General features: G+C 41.2%; 1 protein-coding gene across 3 annotated transcripts in view; it reads right to left on the bottom strand.

The window, feature by feature from the left end:
* Window positions 1-22,993, bottom strand: part of GHR (growth hormone receptor) — a 128,764-nt gene that overhangs the window by 68,659 nt on the left and 37,112 nt on the right. For all 3 annotated transcript variants that reach the window (XR_010607795.1, XM_065655626.1, XM_065655625.1), the window contains exons 2-3: window positions 15,152-15,236; window positions 1,022-1,101 (exon numbers count right to left, since the gene is read on the bottom strand). Coding sequence is in view for 2 of the 3 variants with exons in the window: in XM_065655626.1 (XP_065511698.1) it covers window positions 1,022-1,091 (70 nt within the window). In the remaining variant the exon portion in view is untranslated. The remainder of the gene's footprint in view (window positions 1-1,021; window positions 1,102-15,151; window positions 15,237-22,993) is intronic.

Raw genomic sequence — 22,993 nt, 5'->3', positions numbered from 1 at the left:
AAATGTTAAAGAAAATGCTTTAAGTCGCAAGGGAGGAGAGTCTTACAGATGAATTGGTGACTGATAGCACAGAGGACAAGTGTCTGAGCCACACACGTAGAAGTAAATAAACAGAAACTTGTGTTTTCCCTATCTAAACCCTTTTTTAATAAACTAAATGAGCTTTGCTCAGCAAACTGCTCTTTCTGACTTTCTTTGCTAACGCTGATTTTGGCTGGGTGGTTGGGAGGGGCACCTGCTCTAAGGAACCACTCTACTGCTCTGCAGCTCTGGGAGAAGCAATGACACGTTTAAAATTGGTAATTACGGAAAGCCGTTAGTGCTCTCTCCAAAGGCGAGAACAAAACAGAGCAGACCAGATTAAGTTGTATTTGTTTACAGAAGATCATAACCAGCGTAAGCGGATCAGTCTGACACAATGTAAAATTCCCACTGGAGGTAATGGGAATTTTCTGTTCTAAATGGGTAAAAGACCAGTCCCAGAGGACGAGCCAGAGTCAGGGCAAACCTCCAAGTGATACAGAAATGGTTTTAATTAATTGCTGCGTGCAAGAAGAAAAAGCATCAGAAAAGCTCAGCTGGAGTGACTGCTTGCGAGCCTGGCATTTAATTTAGAAGTTTGAAAAACTGAGGCAAATAGTGATGGAAAGGAGAACAACTGTGGGCGTAGAAGGAAAAACAAACCAGTTTCTATAAAAATTTAACCCCATACAATTATTTCATAGCTTCAGTGCTCAAGCAAAGACAATCCAGATATCTAACACCAATACTGAATTCAGGCTGTTTACACACTACACACCTAATGCTGCCTATGAAATTCACCTTCAGTCTGCAGTGTGTCTCAATCTCACCCACCATCTTGACAAGAACTATTTATGTGCTTTTTGCATTGTGTACCCAGGTTACTGCCATCAAGAAACTTACATAGCCCTGACACATATAATAGAAAAATACTCTTTATATGAAGCTGGATATAGATATGTATAAACTGAAAGGCACAGAAAGGTATCATAAAACTTACCATCACTTGCAGAAAGTGAGTCATTTGCACAGACCAGCACCAAAGTAAGCAGCAGATGCCGAAGATCCATACCTCTAATTCTGTAACAAATCAAAGACAATAAGAGAGTTTCTTTCTAAACGAATATTACTAACTAATATGACATGGCGTTTAAACTATTATAAATTTTTACTGAATTTCTGATTGGATTTAAACCAGGAGTGCATTTAGTTTATAGTTTATTGCCTCAAAGTCAGTATTATCTTGCAGTCCACAACAGAGAATAAATACTATTTTTACAAGAGAACTAGCTTATGGGTCTCTAATTCATTTAATATAGAGGCGAAAAAATGAAGTAGAGAAGGGTATAAGCTGGGCTACGCTGGACCTGCAGGCAGTGCAACCTCCTGCAAAAAATTGTACCATGCCCCCAAAAGCTCATGATGTCCACACGCAACAGGGAGGGGGAAAACATGCATACCACAGATTACTACCTGACCACTTACAACCATGCCAGTGGAGCACAGAGATTACTGGAGACCTTTGAAAGCAAAGCTACAAAACCAAAATGAACACAAATGGTGAGACAATGGTAAGGCATCAGTTTCTTGTTCTGTGGCACAAAACTGCCAAGATACACTGCCACCCCAGCTCAGTGACACAGCAGAAGAGAGGCGGTAATAGCTCCACTTTCACAGTTGACTGTAAATTGGTATGACAAACCTTGATTCTACACTGGAGTGTTTTCAATTAGACATTTTCTTTCTTTATTTAACAGGAGATTAAATCAGCAGTGTTCAAACAACCAAGCCCAGTAATGAGTAACAATCTCTAAGTGGGTGTTACTGATTAGAAACTGATGTTGTCAAGTCCGGGTTTCAAAAACTAGCCCTTCTCCTGGTAGAACTAACAGAGTTTAAATGTAGTTAGAAACTGTAGAACATGAGCATGCTCAGCATGTAAAACTATGGTCATACTGAATTTAAAAGATGATTCCCTCCTTAATTTTCTTACCCCAAGAGAACAGATGGAATCACACTACAGAAAAACCAAAAACTATTACCAATTCCAGATTTCTCTTTCATGCTGTTTAGTACAAAACTTGAAAATCAGATGGTATTTCTCACATCCTCATTAACACAACTGCTCAATAATTCTCGAGTTTCAGGCTCAGTACAGGAGGAATTTATTCCAATGGCTCTAGGCTAGCAGAGTTTAACCCAGACCTGACAGGCCAGGCAGGAGATGCTCCCGTGACACCCACACCACTGCAGGGATGCCCAGCTGCATCGCCCGCCCCACGGCCAGTGTGAGCGTGGACGGGGCAGCTGCACGGAGAGAAGAGCTGGGAGCTCTGGGGACTGGCCAGGCACCAGGCAGGGCTTTCCCTGGCCAAGCAGACATGGGTCTCTCCAAAGGTGACTCCCCCATTCTCAAGTGGACATGGAGGAAGGAAGGGGTACGGTGAGGCTGGAGGCACTTTAGCAAGGATTTGGGGTGGTGTGAGAGTGATGCAGCCTGGGGAGTAGGACCAGGAGCAGCAAAAGCTGCAGCTGCTGGAGTGCACAGGGCTGGGAAAAAGTTCATAAATCAATCACAGGCCAACAATCCTCCTGCTCTCAGAGGGGAGCTACATTGGCACAGCACGAGGTTCATCTGAGATCAGCTACGTTTTCAGCAGCTCAATTGTTCCCTTGCTCCATCTGTATTTTTGTTTAAAGAACTCTTATTGTCTCTGATCAATAAATATTCCACAGAAATGCTTCTCTGTACTTCTCAGTTCCTCCCCTCTTAAACTATTTCTATCCTGTCAAACAGTCCCTCCTCCCCTTCAGACCTCCCACTTTCTCCCTAAAGTTTCCCTTTCTCTTTCACAGGCCTGAGCACACCACCACTTTTATTTACAGCCCTCCTGGTCTCTCCCTGTTGTGACACCCAGACATCTCATGCTGCCTCCATATTCACACTTCCCTGTTCTCCCGTGTTCACCAGCCTCTGCTGATCTTCCTACCACTCATTTCCAAACTTTCCTACGCCTTCCTGACTAACAACAAGAAAAGCCCAAACCCTCTCAGAAGCTCTCCCGTGAGAACAAATGTCATCAACAGAGTCCATCATTCACAGCACATCTGTGGACAATGTTTCATTTTTCATAACTGCACCGACCAACTCCATGGTGAGACAAGAATCAGCCCCCACATGCGGCCATCACAGCACGGCTGTCCCCTCCATCCCTGTGCTGTGACCAGCAGCCATCTCAGCTTCCCCCCTGCAAGAGTGGTTTGACAGTCAGAGCACCAACCCAGGAGCATGGAAATACATCCCAGAGGTTGGCAATCACGCTAAACTTCAATGAAGTCTTGCTGCTGCAGATGAAAACAATCCCATTCCAGTACTGACCGCTCTTGTGCTGGCAGACTTGTTTACATACCTGCATGGAATGAACTCCAACAGGAAATTGTTCCAGTTAAAATTAAACCATAAACATTTACTGTGACAAATCTGTTTGCTGACCTGGTTTATCAGGACTCCACAAAGACTCATCCTGGGAGCAGAGCCGGAGCAGCATGGCGGAGGAGAGGACACAGCCAGCCCTTCAGCAGCAGCTACCACTTGTTTAAGAGCAATTCTGTAATTCTTGGGACAGTTCCTGCTAAGTCACAGACCTTGACTAAAACATCTACCCAGCTGAAACGGCACAGGATTAATTTGTGCTCATAAGCCCTAAAGGCAATCAAAATAGCTCTTTAATCCCTTAGCTTTTGCTAGTAAATGATGCTTCTTTTGTCTTGGCAACACAAAGTAATAGAGTTTCTCTGCTCTGCCTAAATCCACATAGGATCCTCCACTGAGTTATCTGTCCAGGCAAACTGCATGTGAGAGAAAAATCCAACAGGTACACTCTGAACATGCCCAGTGTGGACGGGACTGACCTCAAAAATGGCAACTGCTCTCATTTGAAAATATAGAAAATATGCCTGGGTGATGCTCCACCTTTTTGACAACAGCCTCCGGAAAGGGCAAGTTGTGTTACCCTCCTCACAGGTCAAACCCAGACCCCCTTGGGTCATATTCAGTGTCTCTCCCAGGCAAAAGGAACTCTGCGAAGGGTGTGAAGCACCAGGGACTATATGACCTCTCTGCATCCAGCACATATACCAAAAGCTCTGCAAGTACAACCACCATTTCTAGAAGTATTGGAGGCCAAGGGAGACATACACCACCATGGCTCCAGCCTCATGGGAAAAAAGCTGGTGTGAAGCAGGAGCAGCCCCATCATAATACTGCTTTTGGCACTACAGAATAAAATTTCTGAGAGAAGAGTCTTCTGAAGTGCCATCTGCCCCACCATCAGACAACTAGCGCCTTGCAGAAAGTTCTTGCAAATCTGTCTTGTAGCCACTAGCTGATGTTCTTCTAAAACACCTTTGCAAGTCACTGCCAGCAGGAACAGTTGTTCAGAGGCTGCAGTGTTAACACAGCAAGAGACTCTGTTGGCTTTGGGGCAAAACTGATGTTTTACAATCTAGTAAAATCTGCCTCCCAACACCTACCCCTGTATGTGTATCAAATGCCAATAATACAGCCCCTGTTATTTAACAGGAAAAAAAACCGGCAGTGTCTGTAAAATACACTATTCTAAGGAATAATAGTCTCTATCCTACCCAACTCCACCAGTTTGCAAGAACGAAGAGAGCTAAAACCAGAAAAAAAAAAAAATACAGCAGCTGCCTGTCTTCAAGCAGCTGAAACTCGACCACAGGAACACTTGGCTAGAGGTCAGCTCAGGCTAATTGCTTCAGTACAGAAAGGGAGCCAGAAGTTATAAAAAGGATAAAAAAATTCTTGGCCCTTTTCTATAGCGATGTTGGAGTAAGGTCAGTCACAAGTGAATTTAAACACTGCATCTCTCCATTGGGACGTGAACGTAGTCAACATAAGCAGGGGAAACCAGGCTAAGAAAATCCCTGAGAAAACTAGTTTAGTCACAGCATACTAAGTAGTTTGCATCTACTCTGGCCAGGTAACAATGTTAACACAGAGTAAACCATAAAGAGTTTTGCCGATAAACAAAACTGTTCTTTAAAGTGAGATCTTATGTTTAGATAGCTCCAGAACCTGAAAGGACCTGAAGGAAGGATGACATTACACTTCTTTAAACTGTGCCTATGAGGGGACTGCTGCTTTTGGCATCTCCATCAACTCACCATGCTCCAAATATGAGAAAGTGTTTTCCCCCTATAATTTCCTCCAGTTTAGCACTGCTTGCCAAAGCAGCATGCGTGCAGCTAGTCCAGAACCAAAGGTGGCCTCTCTGCTGCAAACCGAACCACAAAATTATTGAGTGGAGGATTAATCCGAGGAGCCTTCCTGTACATTGCTACATTTCATCATTCCATCAGATCACAAAAAGGCAAGGACACAAGAGCTTGCAATACAGATGGAACACACACCAATACACCCACCATCAAGTAAGAACAAGAGCTGAGTTGGGAACGTTAACTCCAGGCTTTCCAGGTGAACCTTGTTCATGCAGCTACCAAATAGATACATACTGTGGCAGTTGCACATCTCTCTGAGATACAGAGACTTCAATAGGGCAGTAGATGGCTCCTTAGCACCTTTTGTGCCCCACTGTGGCTGTCCCCACATACCCACCTGTGGTAGTACCAAGGTGCTGACAGTCACATCCTCCTGCATCTTGGGGCAGGGTGACTTCACCTCCACCAGCTGGTGGGGCAGGAGGGGTGAGACCCTTGGTCAGTTGACAGGGTCCTTATCAAAGGAGGTGCCCAGAGAAGCTGAGAAGCTTGTGGACCATGTTGTAATGCCCACAGCCAGATCTGACCAGGCTGTAAAACAGGGTCCCCATCAAAGACACCCTTTGAGTGGTCTTCTCGGAGCAGTGGGTCTGTGAACCGGAGCCCTCCCCTTAGACTGGGACACCGTCTAAGGAGACTTCCCGGGATTGAGAGTGCCCCACCTCCTTGTTTACGTGAGTGGTTATTTACTGGATATATCCTTGAATGAGTCCTTGCCTACCCCAGGCGAGTGTGAGCCCTCGCCTAACCCAGGCGAGTGATTATTTCTTGTGGGTACCCTGGAGTCAGAGGCCTCTGGTTCTGTTTCTTGTGAGTGTATGCGTGCACATTGTTGATTCTCATTATTCTTATGTTGTCATAACCCAATATCTCCTCAACAGATATCCGAACCTGTATTTTATGTCGTCAGAGTGCTAAATAATTGTATAAACCCTGTTTCTAGTCGGTTTATTTGCTACACTTTTCTGGGTAGAATAAAGTCTGTTTTGGAACTTGTTGTTTGCCTAAAACTGACTTTGGGGTACCTCCGTGACACTTACACACACCTGCAGAATTTTTGTGTGGGAAAGAGCCTTTATTTTTCACAGTGTGGATATCCTTTACAAGCTGCCTCATGGCAAGATTAGTAATACCAAGGAGAAATCTTCTCTCTGTGCCTGCATAAAGATATTCACGTGGGTTTGGCTGATCATGCGTAGCTGAAATCACTTTGCCTGCTTGCCCTCCTTCCCCTGAATGCCACGAGGACGTCATTCTGCAGATGAAATGAGTTACAGCCCTTCCAATCAACACAATCTAAAACTGCCATGGACCTAAAGACTTCTTCCCTTGCTTGCTGGTATTACAGCGTGATTGAGTCACCAGCAGCGCTTGGCTGAATGCCTGTTTCTACAGAACCCTTGTCAGGCCTATATACTCAGCCACGTTAAGAAGCAGGAATAACAAGTTGTCACAGTTGATATGAATAACACCCCATTCACCTACCATGAGCAGTTATCTGGGACGTGAAAACAACAAGGAATAGTACCATTGAAGCAGAGATTTGGTACTGCAAATTAAAAAAGAACAAAACACAAAACCAAAGAACAACTCATAACAGGAACATTTCAGACAACAAACAATCAAAAAACCTAACAATGAAAACTAGCACCACTGGAAAAGAACGAAGGACTCTGGCATAAAGCTGCATTTATTATGTATGGCTTGATGCAAATGTGAGGATTATTAAAAGGTACATCATTATGACAAAATAAAAGTACGGAACAGAAGCAATTTTATATTATTAATTAGAGCTCTGCATCAGCTAAATAATTTATAATAGTTTTAAGTATTAAAATTGAAAATGAAATCTGTTAAAATAATTGCTTACTTTGGATTAGAAAGAATTTTTTTTTTTTTTCCTAAACAAACATTTGATTTTGGAATAGACACTGCGAAAGCTTCATTTCAACACCAAATTTATTTATATCTCGATTGTAAGAGACACCTTCGATAATTTTACCAGAGCTGATTTACTTTTTCCATGGCTAGATGTGTCTGCAAATTACTGATTTAAATAGCATTTAAACTGGAAACAGGCCAAACAGTTATCTGTTCTTGGATGTGATTAAGGAGCCATTCAGTGAATCCGGAGTTTGGACATTGCTCTGAGCTTGTACTGAAACCTGTTACAGGTTAATCCAGCCATAAAGGCATTCTCCAAGAACTGAGCTGTGGAGTGCAAGGATGGCTGTGGCATACAGCGTACCAAAACTTCGCATAAAATAAAATCTGTTATGCTTTGGCAGCAGTAACCTAATGGACTAAGTACACAGAGGGGGGCTCTTAGCTGTAAGACTAGTAGATCACCTCTGCCAGAAGACAATTGCTAAAAGAGAATTGAAGTTACAGTCTTCAGTTCCTGTCTACTTCACAGATAGAAAATTTTGAACATCGAAAAGACTTAATTGCTTTGGTTGCCTTTCAGCCCCCGAAACACATCAAAGCAGCAAAAGGGTGCAACTCAGTTGAAAGAAATTGCAACATTCAGCTGCTATCATGCAGGCGTGAATTGCTGAGCTGATACTCGGCTTTACATGTACTTGTATCATTAAGGAAGAACATCCAGACCTTTTAATGACAGTGGTAATTTTTTCAGGCTATAAACACTTTTCTCAACTACTGTAGTAATTTTTCCTAGGCTTTTTTTAAAAAAAAATTATTAATACTTAGATAACATTCATCCAGAAGACAAAATTCAGATCTTTGCTTTGTTATTTGTACAAACAATTGCAAAGAAAAGTGAGATAATTTCTCTGTATGAGCAAAACAAAAACCAAGATATATATATATATAAGCATATATATAAAGCTATAACCAAACCCTGTTTTGAAATTATTAAGTTCCTGCTGACCTCTAGTGAAATGGGGTTGGTTACAGCTAAGCACTTTTGAACAAAGCATCCTCAATTTTTTCTAACAACCTTGAACCCAAACCTGCCTTTCAGACCTCAAGGAGCAATTTCAGGAAACCAGGGTGAGCAAGGGTTTTCATTTTACATAGTATTTATGTATCAAAAAAAATCTTCTAGGAAAAACATCTCCAAGAAGCTAGAAGATTTAAGTTCATGACCCTGGTATTTATCCTAGACTAATGGAACTACTTAACGGTTCATTACCATGGGACAAATTAATTACATGGTTTAATTGCATGCTAAATTATTCATGTGCTCCTAATCAGATTAAAGACTACGTAACACAGCCTGTATGCCATTTAGGAAGTCATTAAGTTAAATAGCAGATTAAGTGAAAGCTGGTAAATGACAGACATAGGACTCGAACAGCATTTCTGAATGCCCACTTGTGACTCCAGATGCTCACATATTTATTGTTACTTGGTCAACATACAAAGATTAATCAGCTTGAGAAAAGGTATAACAGTAAACAGGGCAATTTAAATTGGTGCTATTTCCTATGTCCTGAAGTTCATATCAATTTAAGATATGCTTTATATTGATTTAATTTGTATCTGTAGTTTACAGATGGAAGCTAACTTTAAATCTTGTTTAAAACGATGTAGAGTTAGCATATGAGCATATCTATTCAACACAATTGTTCTTCAAAATAATTGCAAGTAAAATTCTTTAAGAAGTTCTCTGTTAATGAAAGACAATGAGATTGCAACTGCTTTCCATGTGTCCTCTGTAGGATCATACCAGCATTTCCCCTGGCCCTATTCTCTGCTGATTGGTGCTTTAAGTCCATACAAATCTGAATATATGAACTGTGGGCACCTACCAAAAAGTAGCATACTGCATTCAACAACTGTATAAACCACTTTGTGTAGCCAAATACAAAGATTCTGAGCTAGATCCTTAATTGCATAAATCAGCATGAAGTTGAAAGACATCCTGAATGAGACCAGCAAGGGGAGAAGCTTCCTCAGTATTTTTAAATGCACTGTTGCCAAAACAAATTTTCATGAAGTAAGCAATAATTTGTGAAGAAAAGCTGATAGCTGTTCAAACCTTTCATAAAATCTTAAAAATTCAGTTAACTTCTCTCTTCACTTGCATTGGTAAGATCTGAAAATTAAAATACCCAGCTATTAAGTTTAAAGTATATTTTGATGAAGCATCTCACATGAAAAAAACCCCAGACTATGTCTACACTTACCAAAGTGGCTTAAAAACACACTGGCATTTTTATATACCATCAAAACAGGATGTCTAGAACCTTTATACTGAACCAATCACTTGTGATACACATTTTTATGATACAGCTGTTGATGACACCTTTTAAGCCAAGAACCACAAGAGGGATGCTGTTGAGTCAGACACTTACCAATCACACTTGAATCCTGCATAAGTAACCACATTCACAGTAAACACAATGAGACTGACTGCTCTTAGGTTCTACTACAAAGTGTACAGCAGCATTAGATAAATCACTTCTGCATAGATTATCATTTTCCCGACACTGCTAGAACTGCGGAATATCACAGCAGATGGAGCTGCATGAATTAGTCCTAATTTTTAGTTGACTCATTGCATATACTCTTCAGCAATCGGACTTGATAACAGGTGACTGGATTCATACACTAAAAAGAATAATGGCTCAGTATAGTTCACTCAAGGAAGGTATTTTTCTGTTACTGTTTTCAGAGACTCTAAAAGCGATAGTCTGTGAAGACTGTTCACAACTTACCAACCACACTCTCAGCTCTGAATATAAACTGATACAGGATGCTTTAACCACATATAAACCCCCCACCCCAGCCCCTCAAAGTCTGCACTCCTTTCACAGCTTCGAAAGTGAATCCAGATGTCAGCTGTTCTGTGGGCTGCAGAGAACAATTAATCGCACGATTACTAGTGGTCTATAAATTACTTTCTTGGCTAAGAAGGATCTGGTTTTGGCTGGCCTGGAATTGAGTATTTATGTCCTTAGGAAAGCAGGCTTTCTTCCAGTCTCAGACACACTCGATGGTAGACATATAAAACTCATAGAAAAAGCACGTTCCATGGGTCAGCCAGGTTTCTCCTGAATATCTCAGCTGGTAGGAAGGTACATAACAGCTGTATGCTTGCAGAGTAAAAGTCCTGAAGATTTAGAACATGCAGCTGTGTTTTAATTTCCTTGTGTCTTTTTGTTCTGCGCTAGGAGAAAGAGTAACTTTTAAAATTTTAAGTCTAAAATAATTAAAATACATACATTCCTTTGCTAGAGATCCTTGTTCTAGATCTTGCTACAGATACTGCTAGGTATACTTAGATAGTTTGATAAAGGATCTAAAGAACAATTTTTAGACTGAAATATTGAAGTATTGTACTATAGAAAGAGTAGGAAACTTGTACCATGCTGTGAGTGATTTTTTAAGCAACTAGCTTATTTGAAACAACTCAAAAGCTATTTTTTTCCAAGAAGAATTTGTCCTGATGGGAGTAGCACATTTAATTTACCGGTGTGGCTGAAAGTCATCCAATATGGTAAAAAGCAGCTGTTACTAGGAGCTGTAGCACAAATTACTAGAGATGGTGGTATAGCTTTACAGAGAAACATCTGACAAAGAGGACTAGCATTTCTTTCTTTAACAAAAATTGGATTCTTAAAGTAGGTTTTCATTTATGGCGAATAGTTCATAAATCAGATCTAGCCCACGAAATGAGGTCATCCAGCCTGTGTCACTTCTGCCCGGAGACAAGAAATGGCTTTTCCAGCCCCTTGCTCGTCTCCTTTCCTTTTTCTGATTCCTTGGCCTCTGATGAAGATAGAAGTAGGAGGGTGACGGCCTGCCTGAGGGAAAGAGATGGACGGAGAGGAGCTGCTTGCAAAGCACGGTGAAAGGGACATGGTTTGGACTAGATGATCTCCAGAGGTCCCTTCCAACCCCAACCATTCTGTGGTTCTGTGAGCTGCTTCCCTTGGGAAGGGGCGCCGGAGGTGGACAGGGTGAGAAAGTCTGGTGTTGCTGAATTAACAGCGGGACCACTGCAGCTAAGCGGGGATGTTGAGGTTACCCCTTCCAAAATCCAGATTTACTTCCCACACAGTACAGCAAAGATTGGACCATATGGACATATTTTTATTAGTGATGCATAATAAACCCTACAGTATTACCTACGGTGTAAGACTTGATTTGCTCGAGTGTATTTGTAAAGCATACTGAGCCATGTGTGCAACTACAAGTTTCCACAGATTTAGCTAATCTGATTCTTCTCACTGTCTCAGTGTAGTATATTTAGTCTGGAAAATCTATTTTTCACAAATAATTCTCAAACAGCGAATTTATGAGATACTTTACTTGGAAGCAAGAGCCAGAATAAATGTGGCTACAAATGACTGCAGTGTATTGTCTTTAAAAGAAAAAAGACCATTAAGTAAATTGTGCAGTATATTTTGGTGTTTACATTTCTAGTTTCCTTTCTGTTTCATTCACAGGAGTTAATAAAATATGACTGCCTGTAACCCTTTGCCGGGACATAATACCTCACTTTGCCAGATTTGTTCAAACTGAATCTTAACTTTGATTTCAAATCTGCAGTAACATATGACCCAACAGCAGCAGAATTTAACTCAATTTATTTAACAGTAAATTAAATTGTCCTACTGATGACTGTTTGATTAACTGCTAAAAAGCAAACCCTTCATATTGTATAATTGTATGATGAACTGATAAAGCAAAAATATGAAGAATATCCACAAAGCTAAAAAAAACCACCAGAGAGTGGTTTGGAGGTTTTTTTTCCTATAGGCTAGACATTAGGAAAAGGCTCTTCCCCCAGAGGGTGGTGGACACTGGAACAGGCTCCCCAGGGAGGTGTCACGGCCCCAAGCCTGACAGTGTTCAAGAAGAAACTGGACGACACCCTCAGACACATGGTGTGAACTGTGGGGGTGTCATGTGCAGGGACAGGAGTTGGACTCAATGATCCTTGTGGGTCCCTTCCAACTCAGGACGTTCTCTGATTCTATGATCAAAGGATTTGGACTTGATCCCAGTCACTAACTAGTGGACATAACCCACAAATGGTGGATACGTAATTTGTTTTAGCCCAGCATCACCAAACAAGTTGCCCAATGAGAAAAGTATTAGAGCATGTTGGTGTTAAGCTGAGGAACACATTTATTGTTGATACAACATCCACACACTGACATTTTCAGCGCAGACAAGTTCTTCCCTGACCGTAAAGGCTGTTCAAAAGAGGAAGCTCCTGTATGCCTGTGAGTTTTTCCAAACCGTGGAGGAACAGATCACAATTTTATTCCCATACTCTCAGCTTTTCTCAGGCTCTCACAGCACCACAAACCATTTCTGTACTCTATATGTTGTATTCCACAGGAAGCAACTTAGCAGAGCTTTATTTAAAGGACAGAGAGGTGTGCTGACCTGATAGCTGGATAAGTGTTAATAGCTAAAGAAATTATGGTTACTGGAATATTTTACAGCAGTTATTTTACAAACATCTCTGATACTTTTGGCCAGATATTAGAATTTTTTCCAGCATATTCAGCAGAACTACCAGTACTGTCAAAATCTGTTTAAATTTGTGCCTCGTGTTATCTTCCATTGGGACTGTAAATGTCAATGAGGCACAAATTACTCTCACCACATCTATGGGTCACTCTCAGTATCCCAGATTTGAAATAATAAGGCCTCTGTCTAATTTTTTGTAGAATGATAGAATGGTTTGGGTTGGAAACAACTGGTTCCAACCCCCTTGCCATGGGCAGGGACACCTTCCACTAGACCAGGTTGCTCAAAGCCTCATCCAACCTGGCCTTTTAAGGAAAGAATGCAACATATTCATTTAGAATAAACAAAAACGTCATTCAGAGTAGAACACTTGACTAAGTGCAGTCTAGAAAACGTGCAGATGAATATTTCCCACTGTACATAATGCACTAAATGTCTCAGTTTCACAGAAGAGCTGAGCAGTAAACTTGCCTCCAGATGACTAAGGCTGGTATTGCCAAACACATTTTTAAAGCTAAATATATTAAGGCTGAACTATTAATTGAGCTGCATGGGGACAGTTATCACACTTGCAGCTCTTAATCTAAAATTAACCTGGCATAGGTATTATACATTACAGACATGCCACTTTCAAGATATCTCTGCCCCCCATGATCATGTTATCCGTGGAGTACCTTAGTTGCTATTCCCTGAGCCAAAATGTTCTTTATGTCTAATTACTGGAAGACACTAAGTGAGAAAGTTCCACAAAAATTATTTTTACCACCCATGGATCCACAATCAATTTCCAAGCCCAAGGTGACACTTAAATGCAAGGGGTCTGAGCTCTCCCCTGGTAACACAGCATCAACATCACATCAAATATGACAAACGCTGCTTGAGTAACAGCGTGTCCTAAGGATTGGGACTCTGTGGCCTTTTCTGGAAATTAAGAATCATTAGTCTTCATTTACAAATAGGAAGCTGAAACACGATGAGGTTACAGAAGGTTGGCAGAACCTCTGAGTGAGCCCGTGTTGGAGCCCAGAAGGGAGGCCAGACCCCATCTCCGCACTGCGCACTCCCAGTGCTGGGGACGCTTCTTGCACCGCTGCTCACAGAGCAACTGGGAACGGGCAGCTTAGCTGGGAATTGACTGGCTCACTGGGCACAGAGAGCTGGGAAAACAGCACAGGAGCAGCTTTCTGTGTGGTTGGCTTGCCATGCTTCAGCTATAAAATGAGAGAAGCCACTTGTAAATTGTTTTTCAGATATGCTTAAATCTGTATGAGACAGCACAGTAACCACAACAAAGAAGACTTTAGTTGAGGAGGTCCCTAAAGACTCCAAGTTACAGCTACTTTACAAACATTTTTACAAGTAACCCTTCACTATCCTGACCTTCTTATTTTCTTAGTGGAACTGGTATATGCTCAGGCAAGTGTCCCAGGGATTCATGGTATGATTAATTCATTTAGCATTCCACCATTTAGGTTTAGAAACATTGAAAATATGGACGTATGGTAGCAAGTCTCACCTACTGCATTGCAATCAAAGCAAAAAATCTCTAGATTTTCTCTTCTATTTAGTAACTTTACATTTGCGTACACTTAGACAGGAATAGCCACTTAAGTCTCATAGAACTGTTACGGTACACAAATAGCAGCTGTAAAGTTACATGCAGCCATTTAGCGCTAGGTAACAGCTTCCTAGTTCCACAGCATGAGCAATCATGGGTCCAAATCCCTTATACTACAGTGTATTTCAGTGATGTTTGATTCAAATTAACCCAACTTCAGTCTGATTAAACTTTCAGTAATACACTCCAGATATGAATTAGATGAAATACATACATTCAAACTAGATGTCTGTTATCTACAATGCTATGATATGCATTTTCAAATTCTCTCTCCCTGGAAAAACACAGATTTTTTTTTTTCTCCATTTGTTTCAATATTTTGCATTTAAAAAGTCAGTCAATTAATACTTTAAATAACATTACAAATGAGAAATTGCTCATTAAAATACAGTAGAACAATTTTTCTCTGACAAGAAAGATAGGCTTTTAAGCACTTCTACCAGTTAATATGCCCTTTTCCTGAAATTCTGGCTACTAAAGATTGGTAGAAATGGGCTTGAAGCCATCAATTTACACTAGGATTGAATTTGACAGCATTAATTCAAATATCTCTGTTGTTTAGGGTAATAAAATACAATGATCATATCGCAATCAGAATTCTGTATACTGTATATTATCATTATCACCTTCCGCAGGAATGGATCATGGGATCTGTGAGGATTATCTGCAGAATGCTACAGGATACTATTGATTGCTCTGCTTAGCCAATATTAATCACAAAGTCACTTGCAGGTAAGATAAAAGTTATCGCATTACCTCAAATGTCAGCAGGGGATAGATGATGCTTCACGCCTCCCTCAGCTCAACTGCAAAACGCGACCTTCTCCAGCCATCCCAGCACCTGCACAAAATCAGGGGAAACAGAGAAAAAAGGTGAGTTCTGGAAGAGCAAAGGTCGCCAGTGGTGGGAAGACAACACAACAATCACAGAATCACAGAATGTTAGGGATTGGAAGGGACCTCAAAAGATCATCTAGTCCAATCCCCCTGCCAGAGCAGGAACACCTAGGTGAGGTTACACAGGAAGGCGTCCAGGCGGGTTTTGAATGTCTCCAGAGAAGGAGACTCCACAACCCCCCTGGGCAGCCTGTTCCAGTGTTCCGTCACCCTCACTGAGAAGAAGTTTCTTCTCATACTTAAGTGGAACCTCTTGTGTTCCAGCTTGAACCCATTACCCCTTGTCTTACTGTTGGTTGTCACCGAGAAGAGCCTGGCTCCATCCTCGTGACACCCACCCTTTATATATTTATAAACATTGATGAGGTCACCCCTCAGTCTCCTCTTCTCCAAGCTAAAGAGACCCAGCTCCCTCAGCCTTTCCTCATGAGGGAGATGCTCCACTCCCTTCATCATCTTTGTGGCCCTGCGCTGGACTCTCTCCAGCAGTTCCCTGTCCTTCTTGAACTGAGGGGCCCAGAACTGGACACAATATTCCAGATGAGGTCTCACCAGGGCAGAGTAGAGGGGAAGGAGAACCTCTCTCGACCTACTAACCACCCCACTTCTAATACACCCCAGGATGCCATTGGCCTTCTTGGCCACAAGGGCCCAGTGCTGGCTCATGGTCATCCTGCTGTCCACCAGGACCCCCAGGTCCCTTTCCCCTACGCTGCTCTCTAATAGGTCATTCCCCAACCTGTACTGGAACCTGGGGTTGTTCCTGCCCAGATGCAAGACTCTACATTTTCCTCTGTTATATTTCATTAAATTTTTCCCCGCTCAACTCTCTAGCCTATCCAGATCTCGCTGGATGGCAGCACAGCCCTCTGGCGTGTCAGCCACTCCTCCCAGCTTGGTGTCATCACCAAACTTGCTGATAGTACACTCGATTCCCTCATCCAAGTCAACAACAAAACCCTAATGGGCATCCTGGCATTGCCCTCCCTGGGGATGGCCACCCGAGGAAAGGCCACGGGCCTGCCAAAGGGGCACCCCAGCTCCAACAGCCACACCTTTGTGTCGCTGGGGGCTCACCAGCCACAGGATCCCCCACCAACCTTGACATTAAAATGCACAAACGTAGATTTAAATGGCAGAAAGAGGTCAGGGTGACTGACCAAGCGTCATTTTCAAGTGCACATCCATGGTGGGAATCACCTGGATGGGAAGTAAACTCCAAATTGCCAATAAGAGGGTTTGGATGAGTAGTATCTCACCTCCACTGTTTTAGACAATAAATTACAGTGTAGTAACTTATAATCTGGTAGTTTAAATAAGGTTCCATTTCCTTTTTCTCTAAAAGGACAGTGTGTAAGTCTCAGGAAGATGGCATGCTGTTAAAAAAAAAAGGTACATAATTTGTTATGTTCGGAATTCCTAAGTATATTATCACTTTCATGATAAATGGCACAGCAGCTTCATCTCTAACAGTTTTGAATTAGAAGTACTTCTGTAGTGAATTAAAAATAACATTAATTCAACATGGAAGATTTTTAAAGTATTTTAAAAAGTCAGCCATGGTGCTCATATTAATTGAATAATTCATAATACTTTGGTTTCTAGTGGGTGGGACTATGAAAAGAAGTATCGAGCTCTTTAAATAAACAGAAAAAGAAAGCAGTCTGCAAAACCCCACAAATAACATCTAAGGGAATGCTGTATACATTCAGACTGAATACCTAGGGGCCACACTGCCCTAGCTAAGGAGAAGAAGAAAATAATATTTTAAAAGAGAGTTTTCCTTGACTGAGTACTAGCACTGGCTTAAGAAAGAGCAGCAGGAATCTTGATTTGTAACCACAGATTTATCTTCCTTCTACGTGTAGCATTTGAATGTACACATAAAGTGCTGAACAACAAATAACTGAAAGCAAAATGGGATAGACTGTGAGTGAAAATTTAATCATTTCTCAGGACTCCTTCAGTGCAACGTATAATCGGCTAAGTGTCACCTACGTATTTATATTAAAAACAAAGCAACTACTAAAAAATAAAATCCTTGAACAGAGAGAAAAATTAAACAGATATTTGAAAATAAGAGGAATTTTCTATGCAAAACTAAGAATAATATGTAATAGCAATCAAGGTTAAAATATGTCACCCTGTGTGTGGATAACTGAAGTGAAATCTGTAAGCAGGGTTCTCTCCTGGTTCACATCATGAAATGAGAGGACTAGATAGGTCCATACATGGCAAGTCTTTACCTAATTTACCCCATAATATGAACAGCCAAGTTCTAATACGTCACTTTTCAGAAAGAGCCTGCTCATATTCTATCAGGCTGAGAATCTGACTGGTTGTCCCATTTATATTTAACTCTGCAAGGAGTCTTACACTGATTTAATTGCTGATTTTCAAAATAACTCTTAATTTCAGAGACAATAATTGACCAGTGGGCCATAACTCTCTTTTCCAAAAATAAAGGGACGGCTTAGACTAAAACAAAGTTGTACAGTCTAAGGCAGCTGTTGACTAAGTGAGCTACCAAGAACTACTGACCATTTCCTGTTTCAAAACACTTGGTAGGTTATTAGTAACTGGAAATAATCTCCATGTGACAAAATCAGAATCCTACAACAATAGAAAAGTTAAAATTACTACAGTAGCCTTTCCAAAATATTTTGAAATCCTACTCACCACAGTAGAAAAGACCTCTTAGCTAATTCATGGGCAACAAAAGGGAAATGTCCTAACCTCTGATTACCTAATTGCACTCAGAACATTCTGTTTCACTCTTGGTAGCAAGTGGTGATAGCACAGAGACTGCATGCAGTGACACTGTTTATTCGCAATATTGCAGTTCAGAACAAGTCATACGAGCATGAAGACGGTTATATTTGCACTTGGCTATAACACTTCATTATGTGTGAAAAAGAGGCCGTACTGCACATTGGGCAACAACCTACATGTTTAAATGGCAAGCAGCCACCTTTTCAGTGATTCTTGGAAAAACTACAACTTCAGCAAAAGGAGAACATAGACTCGTGTGAATGAACTATACAGATGAAGTTTCTTCAGAGACACATATTTTTCTCGCAAACACTTTTGTTTACTCTAACCCACATGGCAAATGAAAGGATTGCAACACTGAGTTAAGTTACAGCCCATCCAGCACTAGTTTGCTTCCAAAACTAAGAAAAAGATGATGGTATGTGAGGATCTGTGCCCCTTCTATCTCCTCAGTATGCCCCATGCTAACCCCTCAACAAATAATAAACTAGAGATGAGTTGGACCCAATTGTGCCAAAAGATCTTCTGGTCTTCTTGGGGGATTGGACTAGATGATCTTTCGACGTCCCTTCCAATCCCTAACATTCTGTGATTCTGATTCTGTGATTCAGAAGAGCACCTAAGAAGGAACCAGTGCTGGAAAAACATTTAGGAGGGCTTTTGACACTGTCTCATGTAGAATCTTCATTGACAAACTGGTGAAGTACAAACTAGATAAGTGGACAACAAAGTGGATTGAAAACTGGCTGAAATGCCAGGCTCAAAGGGTTTCAATCAGTGGCCCAAAATCCACCTGAGGGCTAGTCACTAATGAAGCAGCCCAAGGGTTAATACTGTTTAATATCTTCAACTAATGACCTTTTTCCTTGTAGAGGTGCTCAAACAGTGGAACAGGTTGCTCAGAGAAGTTGTGGAGCCTCCGTTTCTGGATATATTCAAAACCCAATTGGACAAGGCCCAGGGAAACTGTGTTAATGAAACTCCACTCTGAGTAGGCTTGTTGGATTAGATGATCTCCAGCGATTCCTTCCAACCTCAGAAATCCTGTGATTCCATGATTCTGGATGTTTAGATACTGAACTGAAAAGTTGCTAGAAGCAGGGAAAAAAGAGGATATAAGTGACATGCTTTGGAAAAAAAAAAAGAGAGAGAGAAAGCTGTAGACAGCCTATGATTGCATGGGCCATTGAGGAAGGATAGATTTTTTCCCAAGCACATGCAGGGCCTGGATTCATAAATCCTAGCAGATGGTCCAGAAGTCCTGCCCCTCCCTTATGCTGGGCTACCAAGAGATGCATAAGAGGATCTCTGTCATCTGTGATACACTATTTCCAGAGTGTTTGTGCTTCTACGTTTTGGCCTAAGGAATCCTGTTTTCTCTTTATTGTATTTTTCCTTGCCACGGTTTAACCCTAGCTGGCAACTAGGACCATGCAGCCACTTGCTCATTCCCCCCATCCAAGTGGCATGGAGGAGAGAATCCAAAGAGAAGGGAGAAACTTGTGGGTTGGGATAAAAAAAAGTTTAGTAGGACAGCAAAAGAAGAGAAAATAATAATAATAACATATATACTAACTAAATTACACACTGGTCCTGTACAGCTTATCTTGGAAAAGCAAAGAGCTAGATGAGTTTGAGCTGCATGGTCAAACATGATCGTGCTGAACCACCAGTCATGGAAAAGAGAGCACTCTAGTCTTTAACAGCTGGTCCCAAAGAAAAGAGGAAAAAGCTGAAATGGAAAAGCCAGCTTGAGCTACATATGGATACTGAGAGCAGGGAATATCTCATTGGCCAGCCTGGATGTCAGTCTAGGTGCTGTCCTGTTATGCTCCCTCCCAGTTTCTATGTGCACCTGCAGCTGGAAAGTTGAAAAAGTCCATGGTCTCCTTGGCAACAGCCAAACCAATAGTAAGTCCTCAGGTTCTTTTCATATATAACTCCAAAACATGGCCTAGCTACTGGAAAGAAAAAAATTAATTCTGTCCCAGCAAAAGTATGGAAAGTTCAGTGTGTTATCACATTATTTTTATACTGAATCCAAAACAAAAGCCGGTGCTAGCTACCAGAAGATTATAACTACTATGAAGAAAATTAACTCTATTCCAGCAAAACTGGCCCATTGCTGTATTTACTTCTTTCCATTTCAAGTTACACAACTCTTCCACAACTGAGCTCAAAGGAAGACAAAACAGAATTTGCCTGCATATTATTCTGATTGTATATAGGAAGTGTTCTACTGGTCTCTCCAGTTTGTGTCAGTTGTGATGTGTGGCACTTTCTGACAGCCCCAAATTACTTTCTCCTGCACCCATTTTGAAAATATTTGTCTTGAACAGAAGGAAAAACAGGCTCTTCACATGCATTTTTGAGGTTTCTCCAATCAAGTCATTCCATCCATCTGATGGCAAGTCGAATGACTCAATGGCATGCCCTGGCAGCCAAGAGAGCCAGCTGTGTCCTGGGGTACATCAAGAAGAGCATTGCCCAGCCAGGTGAGGGAGGTGATTGCCCACTCTGCTCTGCACTGGTGCGGCTTCACCTGGAGCACTGGGTGCAGTTTTGGGCACCTCGATATAAGAAGGACATCAAACTATTCAAGCATGTTCAGAGGAAGGTGACCAAAATGGTGAAGGGTCTCGAGGGCAAGACTTAGGAGCAGTGGCTGAGGTGAACTGGTCTGTTCAGCTTGGAGAAGGCTGAGGGGTGTCCCCATGGTCATCTACAGCTTTCTCATGGGGGGCAGAGCAGGAGGAGGTGCTGATCTCCTCTCTCTGGTGGCCAGCAACAGGACATGAGGAAATGGAAAGATGCATCAGGGGAAGTTTTGGTTGGGACATTCGGAAAAGGTTCTTCACTGAGAAGTGGTTGGTGCCTGGAACGGAGCTCAAGGAGCACCTGGATGATGCTGTTAGTCATATAGTTTAGTTTTACGTGGTTCTGAGAGGAGCAGTGAGTTGGACTCATTAATCCTTATGGGTCCCTTCCAACTTGAGATATCCTATGATTCTATGATCCTCCTTAAGTTCAAATTCCTTACCTGTAAACTCCATTTCTCTAATATAACGGGGTTTCAAATCCTCAGCTGAAATATCTTTGCAACTATGAACTCACTCGCTTAAATTCTGCCAACAACTTTTTTTTTTTTTGTGCAGGAATTCTCTAAATTATTTTAAGGAACACTAACAAAACCCATCAGAACCTTTCGCTTTTTCCTTTTTTCCTCTATTCATATAACTAAGGCTTTTAATCTGTTTTCTTCCTTTAACCCTTCCACTTGCCTCACCAGCATTCCCTGGACAAGGGCTCAGATTCTTGTTCCAAATCAGAGCCTTTTTTTTCCCCACTTTTCAACCCTTTCACGTCCTTAGGAGTCCAACAATCAATCTTGCCCTTCATGTTTTAAATACTTCAGTGAACCACATTTCTGTTCTTACAGATATGGCAACCTTTGCCTCTTTGACATAACGATAACCGGAACATTTTCTTAGCAGCACTAAGCTGAGTAACAACTGATATTTGTTTTGGCACTCTTCATAGGGATGAAAGGTGAATCTATGTTTTCCTCTGCATTATGCTCACAAGTATATCTGTGGACAGGATTGCTCTGGAGGTCTACATAGCACTCTAAAGCCAAATATAGGAACTAATACACCTCTTTTGGTTGTAAAAGAAACCATCAGTGTCGTAAAGGATGCAAACAGACAAGATGTCCAAACTTTATAAGTAGGTAGACATTAAACTTGACATACAATATAGCTCTTGTGGTATCCAGAAAACAGAATTCAGTCTGTCTTCCATGACTGAGACATGTCATATTCTCAGCTACAGTTAATTATCTACTTGAGCTAGAGGAATGTTATGAAGAACAGTTTAGTCAATGTTTATGTAAAGTATTTTTGTGATCTGGGCAGCTGGAAATCCAGAACTCTTCTAGCTGAAACTGTTGCAAACACATCAGTAATTTAAAAGGGAAATTTTCTTGATCAATTAACAGGGAAATACAAACTATAAACTGAGAAGAAATATGTATTACTGGATTATTGTAGCCAGTTCTCATGTCCACACTTAAGAAGCTAACAAACTTCAAAAGACCAAGGACCTAAAAATGTTATTCGAAGTCATGTGGCATCTTTTTATGTCAAGATAATAGCCCAAATTTATTTGAGAAAAATACGTAATGGATTACTCAGTTGTACTTGATAACAACCCATATGTGGAAGAAGCTTGAAACACTACATTGCTCTTTAATGAAGTAGAAGATATACTGTGGAATCAAGAATAGAAATAAGGAAAAAAAAATGTTGTGAGGCTGAAATAAAGTGAAAACTGGAATTTACTAGAGGTTAAATAATAAAAAAAAAAACTCCATCACTTTTCAAGAAAAACACATTACTGGGTACAAGTATCTGGCAACCTGTGTAACAGAACTACAGAAAATATGGCTGGGCAGGACTGCCAGACATCATCTGGTCCACTCCCAGTCTTCATAGCCAGATCAATTAACTATTGCTTGACTCTTCTCATCTCTGCCTACTGGATTCTTCTAAAGACCAATGTAGACCTGCAAGGATTTTGCAGCCTCCCCGGGCAATCTATCCCAATGCATGACTACCCTAACCACTAGGAAGGTTATTCAAATATGTAACTCTTGATGCAATTTAATTCCTCTGCTTTGCCTCCCTCCCCCAAGAATGAAGAATAAGGTTATTCCCTACTCCTTTTTCGTAGTCTTCTACCTACTTAAAGACTGTTATACTTCTCCTCCTCCCTAGATGAAACAAAACTGATTTTTCATCCAAGTTTTCTGGATTGCTGATCATTCTCAAAGCTTTCCTCTGGACTCTATCCAGTTAGCCCAAGTCTGAAACAGCAGTCTGAGGCTTTACCAAAGCTAAGCTTCAGGTAGGTCTCTTTCAGCTTTATACA

This window comes from Caloenas nicobarica, chromosome Z (genome assembly GCF_036013445.1).
Source record: "Caloenas nicobarica isolate bCalNic1 chromosome Z, bCalNic1.hap1, whole genome shotgun sequence".
Lineage (NCBI taxonomy): Eukaryota > Metazoa > Chordata > Aves > Columbiformes > Columbidae > Caloenas > Caloenas nicobarica.
This window is presented reverse-complemented; position numbering and strand designations above follow the sequence as displayed.